This window comes from Ixodes scapularis, unplaced genomic scaffold (genome assembly GCF_016920785.2).
Source record: "Ixodes scapularis isolate PalLabHiFi unplaced genomic scaffold, ASM1692078v2 PGA_scaffold5__190_contigs__length_132052651, whole genome shotgun sequence".
NCBI lineage: Eukaryota > Metazoa > Arthropoda > Arachnida > Ixodida > Ixodidae > Ixodes > Ixodes scapularis.
In genome coordinates, this window is record NW_024609880.1 from 1,265,575 (window position 1) to 1,274,893 (window position 9,319).

Sequence of the window (9,319 nt, forward strand, 5' to 3'; positions counted from 1 at the left end):
GGACATGGGCCTCAAGCATGTTAAAAACACCCATTAGCATGACGAATCCCGGTAAGCCTGTGTAAAAGCTGACCTTTTCGTCATCTCCTTTGAAACTTTCCGCAGTAAACCTGCTGTCTTCCACCTTTTTTCTTAGAGCGTAGACTTCCTCGTTAAGCCGCGTTACCTCCTGCTCCAAGCTCTGGATGTCGGCTGCTGTCATCTCTGTTTGACAGCCAAGCTCTGAAACAAATTATTCAGAAGTTAGGCTCATCACTTTGCTAAACTGAGCAAAACATACCAACAGTAGTTGTTCCTCCCATCAAAGTGCTTGCCCGAGCCGGGGAAGCATTCACCTCGTCCACTACTTGGTCTGGAGTGCCTGTAATTAAAGCATCTGGATGTTTGAGGGCTAATTATTTTAAATTCTATTTAACTTGCTGAACTAAGACGTACCAGCAGTAGTCATCTCTTCATAAAGGTTGCTTGCCCGAGCTGGCGAAGCATCCAAGTCATCCACTGCTTGGTCTGGAGTGCCTGAAGAGACACCAGCTGGATGTTTTATGAGTGTAATTGTTTTAAATTCTTTTCAACTTACTGTGTGTTGAGCGATCTTTTCCTGCTCTGTTCCGCGCCTTCCGACGTTCGTAGCGAGCGCTGTCGGCATCGCCGCCCCGCCTTTCGTACCCCAAGGACAGCGAAGGCGCCCAGTCGGGATTGCTGGTGTCAAATAAGGCTGCAGGTGATCCTGGGGCAAAGGCACATAAACGTTTATGTCCCAGTTGCGAATCACGAAAAGCAAACAAATCAGTGTACGCAAGGCTACTGCTTTGCGCATCACGCGACCGCAGCCTACTTTTTTTCTTTCTTCTCTGGCTGCTGCGGCCGTTTGAGCTTTTTAGTACAGCCGAAAGGACGTGCATACACGCATGTTAATTATTATTATTATTTTTTGCGAGCGACGGTTGATTAAGTGCTCGCGATAAAGCGTCGTGGCACGCAGATGGCTCTTCACAGGAGCAAACAAACAGCACTCTGTTGCTGCATAAATTTACTCACCTGTGACGAAATGCTTCGAGCAAATTTTGTATTTGTCGGCGTTCTGGACGTCCAAGTCAGCTCTTCTTAACCGTGAAATCCATTCCGAGCGCTGCTCTTCGGAAAGTTGGCGGGTCTTATCGCACTCGTTATGCCTAACCTTCGGTATTTTAAAAAATCGCAGGTCCCGTTTGTTTTTGAAGAGCTTTTCTGACTTGGTGTGAGATCGGCTGCCACAGCCGACGACTGCGCAGTGTACCATTCCACATAAGAATGAGAAAAATCAAAATAAAGAACAGGACGGAAAGGATCGAGTTTACGTGATCGGAAGCAGCCGTGACCGTCGCCAGTACGGTCGAGCAGGGACGTCAAAACATTCACAACAAAATGGCTGCTGGCCCAGAAGGCATCGCTCCGGTGACGTCTGTGAAAACTACCTATAGAACTCTGCACCCAGACCATCAGGACCAGGTGTCTTGTTCGCGGGTAGTGCGTTTATGGCATTTCGCACTTCTTCTAATGTTAGGTCACCGTCTATCATAGTTCTTTCTTCCTCTGATAAGACTGGTAAAAGTGAAAGCAACTCTTCTGCGCCTGTCTCGTCTCCTGCTGGTATTATTTTACCGAAGAGGTTGTTGTAATGTTCAAGAAAGACGTCTAAGATGCCGGGGGTATCAGACACGGAAGTGCCCTCGAGGTCAATCGCTAGGATTTGTTTTGATAGCGCGTACTGTCTTTCGTCATTTAAAGATCGCCGCGAAGGGGGTTCCTTTAGGAGAAACCTCTCCGATCGCGGACGAATGACTGCTCCTCTGTAATTCTCTGCATCATATCGCTGTAGTTGTGCTTTGGTTATATTAATGTCCTCTGTGTAAGTTCCTGGACGCAAAGATTCGAGCTCATATAATGTAGTAAGTGTGTTAAGCAATATTCGTCGGTCTTCCTTTCGTTCAAACGCAAGAAGACTAGAATACTCTATAGCCCAGTTCTTTACGTCTTGTTTAAACATATCCCACTTAGCAAAGATGGAAAGCATCGGGAGACATAGCACAGATGAGAGAATATCCGGAATGCGAATAGAGAAACGTTTCTCTGATAAGAGTGTGACATTAAATTTCCAAAGTTTCCATTGGGGGCGAAAAGTTGACAGTTTTCTCTCCCCAATACATGTTGACACCAGACAGTGCTCGTAGCTTTTAAGATTATAATGTAAAAGCTACGAGCACATTGCTTCCTAGAGGGCTTAACTCTTCGTAGTTGTCCGTGTGTGCAATTCAGATCACGTGATTTCCCGCGCGCTACTCCATTTTGTAATGCGGTTAAAAAAAACAGGATGCGTCGTTACCGCAGGTCATGTGTTCATGGTCGTGTGACGTTGATCGTCTTGCAGTACAGAGGTTTTTTGCGCGACACAGGGGACAATTACAAGCGAGTAGACACGGACAAGCGCTTGTCCGTGTCTACTCGCTTGTAATTGTCCCCTGTGTCGCGCAAAAAACCTCTATACTGCATCATGAACCAACTAGGCCAACAACAAGTTTTAATTGATCGTCTTGTTTCGTCACCACGGCTCCCATCACGTGATATTAACCCCGTGATTTTCCCCGGGTTCGTGCCTCCTCGTAACACAGGGTTCGAGTTGCGTCCGACAGAGGGCGCTCACGTGATTTCACACAGGGTTCGAGTTGCGTCCGACAGAGGGCGCTCACGTGATGTCACATGATGGTCACGTGACATTATTTGAATCGCTGCGCGGCAAACGACTTTTATTCGCTAAAAAAAAGGCTCTGCGGCGGCTGGGGAACGACCTCGCTACCTTGTACACAGGAGCCCGACACTCTACCCCCCGAGCTAGAAGCACATTGCTTCCTAGAGGGCTTAACTATTCGTAGTTGTCCGTGTGTGTGCAAATCAGATCACGTGTTTTCCTGGCACTTGGCTTTTGTAATACGGTTACAAAGCAGGATGCGTGATTGCCGCAGGTCATGTGTCCATGGTCGCGTGACGTAACTTTGCACAGTCCCAGCCAATTGTGATGTATCCGACACCAAGCGTTAAAACTTTGAACTGGTCGAAGATTATTTTAAAATTCAATGAGATGAAGATAGCATTTCCTCTTCTCGATTTTGCGCGAACACAGTTTACATCTGGGATTTAGGTGTACGAGTTGTCAGCTCCGTTCATAGATGGTGCGAGATTCTGTTGCTAAGCGTCTTCGTTGTTAGGGCATGAGGGACATCTGGCGGCGTGGGTGTGACCTTGCGCCATCTGTTGCTGAAAAGTTAAATTGCTCGTCTTGCTAAGGCGTGCTCATCCGTATTTTCGCGCGCGCGCAAGTCCGGGCTTTGTGAATTGCCGATTCCGTTTGTAGATGGTGCGCACCTGAATCCCTTGGCTGGCGTGAACCATTATCACGCGAAATGTTTCCCTAATTTTAGCGCCAGCTTGGTAGATGGCGTCAACTGTATCGCGCGCGCCATATCTCTGGCTAATTTTTATCGTCATCTGCAGCTGCTGAACGGAGCAGTGTGGGAAAATGGAACGGAGCGTGACCGCATCCATGCGCGCTAAAAATGAGACAGATGTGGTGTTTCATTTTTTTTTATTCTCATAAGCTCTAAAGACAGCCACACTTCTAAATACAGATACGGCACTTAATTTATTTTTTTTTCACTCTACGCAACAAAGACGTGATTGGAAATGCTTTACACCAAAAAATGTACAACAGAAGCACAGTTTCGAGACACATCCGAGGCAAAAAAGTTTTGAAATGACATCTCACGAGCAACGCGCGCGCGATCCTCGCATCGCAGATAACTCCTTGACGATGTCGATCACAAATATTTTACAATAAAAGGGACCACGAGACAAAAAAACAAAAAAAAAAATGGATCCTCAACATCTCGTAGACGAAGCAATGAAACACATCTTACCTATTTCTTTTGAGAAACGAGGCGAATTCGCAGGTTCCCACCCGTCTTTTTTTTTTTTTTTTTAGCAAAACAGCTTCGTTGGTTTCAGGCTCCAAACCCTCAAACTTCGACTACATCCTATTAGGAACGGCTAAGATATTCTCGATACATGGAGATGGCGCGCGACAGCTCTTTATACAAATATCAAACACTTGGTGAAAAACAAAAAAACCTCGCGCCGCATAGAAATGGCTCTATTCAATACCCTCTGTGTACACACACACACACACAAATACATCAGCTTGAAATAAAAGAAAAAAAAGCACTTCACAAGAGGCTCCAATGTCCGAAAGGAAGAGTTGAAACGCCGTCAGAGTCGATGAAGCGCTTGTTGTCAAACGGGTTGAGTCCAATCTTCTTCACGACAACAGTCTTGTTCTCGCACAACTTACGTGCGATAGTCCGCTGCGTGATCTTGTGCAGAGTTTGTTGCTCGAGAGTTTGAACGTACAGCTCGTAGGTTAGCTTACGGGACTCGCACCTTTTCACTCCTTTCGCCCTCACGTAGTGCTCTCGGGAGGCTAGTTCCATCGAATAGAGTTTGGGTTTCAGACAAACAAATCCAAGAATGTGATCTTTTGGGAGCTCGTTTTTGAACACTCCTAGTTTCATTTTGTTTGCGGGAGAGAACAAGGGGTGATCGCCCGGGTAGCCAGAAGTATCCAGGTGAGTTTCGGCAAGGGTCGCGAGCTTCGAGTCCACATCCGGGTTGGTGATTTGGAGGATGAACGAGTCCGTGTCGCTGTACGCTGCGCGAGCGTCGGGGAAAATGCGCCTGTCCTGCTTGCAGAAAAATTCGTAGATGACCAGTTTGGACATCTCTAGGATAGAGAAACCCGCGTACACGGGTTTGTTCAAGTGTAGCGTTCTCTGGGAAAACTGAAAGATCACCACGGTCGGGCTAATTGCCGCAAACTGTCTGAGGTTAGGCTTCTGCAGGTTTTTGAGCACTTCGTCCTCGCTCACGCTAATGACAACGTTGTTGTACTGACGTGGGTTTTCGATTGTCTTGCCATAAATTGAATTCATTATGAGTTTAGATAGGTTCTTTTGAAAAGCATTAGTCGCCTGTTTTCGGAGGTTGTGGTTAAAGTCGATGAAATCTTTAAGGAATGCACTCTGCGAAAACTTTAAAACGCGATGAATGGCCTTTAGCTGTGAGCCCAACTCCAGATACAGCTTGAGATTTCGGTAGTGGATAATGTAATTGCGTTTCGGGTAAAAGGTGAGAAGCAGTTTTCGCTCAGACTCTCGCTGGGGTAGGTGAAATTTTTCGACGAGCGCCTTTTGACAGGGTGAGAGCCATTCGAGCGGGACTCCTCGTTTCTCGGGAGCCAGGGGAAAGTCCGCGTGCGAATCGTGTAGTTCCCGAGGGTAGTCAAGGTCCACCTCTAAAATGTAACCCTCGGGCGCGTCGTCGGGAACCTGCTGGAAGTGGAGAGCGTCGATTTCCTCGCGGTCTAGCCAGCGAAACTCGGCGCATGGAAGGGATTGTCGCATGGTGGAAGCGTACAAGCCGTTCACGTCGAGGTCTAAAATTTGAGAAACCGCCGTTTTCGGATCGAAACATTCGGTTCCTGGCACGTTAGCCCTCGTGTTACGAATGGCACATTGAACGATTCCTCCTCGCAGACCAGCTTCGATGAACAGATACATATCCACGTCGTCGAGCAGCTCCAGCTTTACCCCAGTCTGTTTAAGTGCGCAGGCGAGACTGAGCGCGGGCAGGGAAACGTAGTGTAACGAATCGAGCTCGTACGTGTCTAAAGTCTATTTCCTGAAACTTTGGAACACGTTGGCGAGAAGTAGGCAGTCGAGTTTCAGGTAGCAGTCACTGTATTCTCCTAGGCTTTTGAAATTGAATGTTTGAAAGACGGTTTGGGCGTGACGGTAGTCCTCCTCCGAAATTTGGCTGTCGTTAAGCTTGTTGTAAAATGACTCGCGGGGCGGTAGCTCGGGCTTCCGATAAGCCTCGAAACTGGTCACATAGTCGTAGGGAAATACGCCTTTCCGCGCCAGAAGCTCAACGTGCTGCGGAAAAGCCTGCTTTAGGCAGCACAGGTTTTCTAGTCTCTTGGAACGGAGGTCCTGAACCAGCGCGTCCAAGCTGGCGGGGAGAAATGCCAGACTGTCGAGAAACCGCAGGTTACCCACGTCGAGTCGCTTAAATTGCTGGCAGCTAGTGGCGAGCACTTTAATATCTTTAGACTCGAATAAGTCGAGTTAGGATAGTATAAAGGCAAGGTCATACGAATGGTTGTGCGCGAGCACTGGAATGACTTTCTTGTTTACTCTCAGATTTAAATTGCATCCCTGACACAACGCCTGCCTGTACGATCCGCTGAAGTGGTCGTGATCTCTCACTTTTCTCTTTCGATTTCCAAACGATTCGCCACAAATCGCGCAGTGAGAGGCCGACGCGTGAGCCTCTTCGTTCACGCTCACCAGTGGCACTTCCTCGCTTCGAATCCATTCGCCAATGAGCTTGGACAATTGATTAAGGATGGAAATGAACTTTTCCACGCAGTCCTCGCCCCGGTACAAAAACTGCTCGACGATGCGCGAGTCCGTGGATCGGATTACGAGTGTGCAAAACGAACTGGGGACGTGCTTCTCGTAAGCCTGACCCATGCTTTCCGCTTCCAGAATGGCCTCGAAATCGTAGACGCAAAAGTAGGGGAAAGGTTTCATCGTGTGTGGGCTCCGGAAATACAGCGCGTCCCCCTTTGCAGGACACACTGTTCGGACTGCCTTCTTCTCCTTACACAGCGATAAATGACTTCCCAGCGCAGTGCGAAAGTGAAAGCCCATCATACACCTTTTATAGCGAAAATGGTGAGTGCGCCTGTTCGCGAAAAGTCCGGCAAAGTTGGTGATTAGAGCAAAGTGATCGTCTATTAGGAGCAAATCCACGTGCTTCTCCCGCTCGCTATCGTTGACTTTGAGCGGGTAGACGTACCTTTGTTCTCGATCGTAACCGTACACAATCACGGACACGGAGTTTTTCCTCTCGAAAGCCTGCACGTCTTGCGGAAATATCACTGGATACGTGGTGGGGAACCAATACTTGGTGAAATGTTCTCGATAGCAAGAAGCTCTCGATCGATTAGCGGGTGCGGGATGGAGACCGGCGAGCACAGAAAGCACAAAGCACATGTTTTTCTCCGACTCGTTCAGTTGCTCGTTCACATTCACTAGGCACTGTCTGCTTGGGAGTTCACCGGGCAACACGAAGGTCGCACAACCTACCGTGGGCGGAATGAAACGTCCAACGGTGATGGTGCAGGTCTGAATGGCGACGACGACAAGCCCAGATCCTCGTTCTTGATACTGTTCGAGGCGAGCAGAGATCTCGGCCCATGCAGTCTGTAGAGCATCGTGAATGCTACCTTCGGCCCAGACAGTGTGGACTAAGCAATGAAAGTAGTGCACGCTGAATTCGAATTCGTCGTCACCGCTGAGACGAGTCATTTCCACGGTTAGTGTGATGAAAAAACGCAATGGCATTTTATAATGTCTAAAAACATTGCCCATTGCGTCGGACTGAAGCCGAAAAAGCGTGGATACATCGTGAGACTCGTCGTCGCGCTCGTGCAAATGCATATCATAACGCGCGGTAAAGTTTCGAAAGGCGCACAGTGAGTTGATGAAGGGAAGGCAATCTTGCGGCGGGATATTGTGAACCTGGGCCAGATGAACTTGTAACGACTCTGGGCTGGAGTACTGCTGCCGCTCTCGCGCATCACACAAGTGGCAGGTTACCATCTTTTTTTTCTCGAGTTGTCCCGAGCGGCTCACAATTTTTTTTTTTAGTCAGAACACGAGAAAGTAATGACCGGTGACCGCTCGTCACCGATGGTTTTCTTCATCGTGAGTCCCTTCATCGCCATCATGCTCTGGAGATCTTCCTCATTCAGTTCGGCGAACCGCTTGTGTAAAAATACTTTTACCACATCGCTCTCCAGCTGCAGAGTCACATAAAGGGATGGCCCGTAACGGGTGTCCATTCGCCTCACCTCCAGCACGGGTATCTTGACGTTGCACGGAATGGAGCTCATGCTGACAGACAAAGACGATGACGACGCTCGCAGTGAAGACAGCTTGTTCAGGATCCCGTCCATTTCGGATTGACCGGGGAGAGGGCGGCGCCGATGGCTCGAGGTGAGATGACAGGTCTGCAGAATAATCACGTTAGTACACGGCGGACCTGTGGGGCCTTCTTTCTCGCATTACCTCAGTCTTCGGCGGAGAGGCAGCAGTGAAGCAGAGACAAGCGCGGATGAACCCTCGACATTTATATCAAGCGGATTGCGAAATGACGACTCGCCGTGAATCAACACGTGCGTCACTATATATGAAAAGAAAAGAAAAACAGGAGACTGAAACATAAAAGCGAACGAGCGGCGCGTTAACATAACGTATTTAATTTGTATATAAAAAAAAATCACATTCCGAGCTCTCGAGTCACGTGCAAACATGTCTAGACCAGTGGTCTAGACTTGTTCCTGTTAGGTTGTAACGCGCGGTCAGCTCCGAGCTTGGGGAGCATCCGCTTTTTCTTTTTATCGGTTACCCTTCATTGGGTAAACACTGTGATTTGAGTATACCTTCGGGCGTCGCTATAAACCGCACTGTTGCGACGCGTTTGAGCATTTATAAAAAAAACAACAAAAAAAACAGGAGACAAACACAAAAGCGAACGAGCGGCGCGTTAACACAACGTATTTAATTTGTATATAAAAAAATCACATTCCGAGCTCTCGAGTCACGTGCAAACATGTCTAGACTTGTTCCTGTTAGGTTGTATCGCGCGGTCAGCGCCGAGCTTGGGGAGCATCCGTTTTTTCTTTTTATCGGTTACCCTTCATTGGGTAAACACTGTGATTTGGGTAAACCTTCGGGCGTCGCTATAAAGCGCACTGTTGCGAGGCGTGTGAGCATTTATCGTGAGCAGCGAGCGGACGGGATTTCTCCAAGGTCGGATTCTGCTAGACGGAACCGCGTCATATGCAAATTAAACCGAAAGTGTATTCGAGGTGAAGAGCCGTATCATTTTGGTTTTCTTAGTTGTGGTAGTCTCCGAAGAAAAAGTCAGAGCTATCTCACATTTTTCTTTTAACAGTAGGTACGTTATGTATGCACCTCTCCAGTGTCGAGATAGTCACAGAAACTAGCGTGGATCTTGCAGCCCAACCCATTCCTAATAGGATGTAGTCGAAGTTTGAGGGTTTGGAGCCTGACACCAACGAAGCTGTTTTGCTAGAAAAAAAAAAAGACGGGTGGGAACCTGTGATTTCGCCTCGTTTCTCACAAGAAATAGGTAAGATGTG

The 9,319-nt window shown here is 48.1% G+C and overlaps 2 protein-coding genes across 2 annotated transcripts; both read right to left on the bottom strand.

Annotated features, from left to right (window-relative positions):
* Window positions 1–4,256: 4,256 nt before the first annotated feature.
* On the bottom strand, window positions 4,257–5,645 carry LOC121838025. Its single transcript, XM_042293989.1, has one exon. It carries the CDS (start codon window positions 5,643–5,645, stop codon window positions 4,257–4,259), a length of 1,389 nt encoding a protein of 462 aa, XP_042149923.1.
* A 114-nt stretch (window positions 5,646–5,759) lies between these two features.
* On the bottom strand, window positions 5,760–7,523 carry LOC120843531. Its single transcript, XM_040214925.2, has 2 exons — window positions 6,241–7,523; window positions 5,760–6,096 (listed from the first exon to the last, which is right to left on the bottom strand). The coding sequence occupies exons 1-2, from the start codon at window positions 7,521–7,523 to the stop codon at window positions 5,760–5,762; spliced, it is 1,620 nt and encodes a 539-aa protein (XP_040070859.2).
* Window positions 7,524–9,319: the final 1,796 nt, after the last annotated feature.

What these genes read in the sequence shown, in the direction of transcription:
- LOC121838025 (XM_042293989.1), bottom strand. Translation starts at nt 5,645, where the DNA reads ATGTATCTGTTCATCGAAGCTGGTCTGCGAGGAGGAATCGTTCAATGT.
- LOC120843531 (XM_040214925.2), bottom strand. Translation starts at nt 7,523, where the DNA reads ATGGGCAATGTTTTTAGACATTATAAAATGCCATTGCGTTTTTTCATC. An exon ending in GTGCTCGCGCACAACCATTC is followed by an intron (nt 6,097 to 6,240) that starts GTATGACCTTGC and finishes TCTCCCCGCCAG; the next exon opens with CTTGGACGCGCTGGTTCAGG.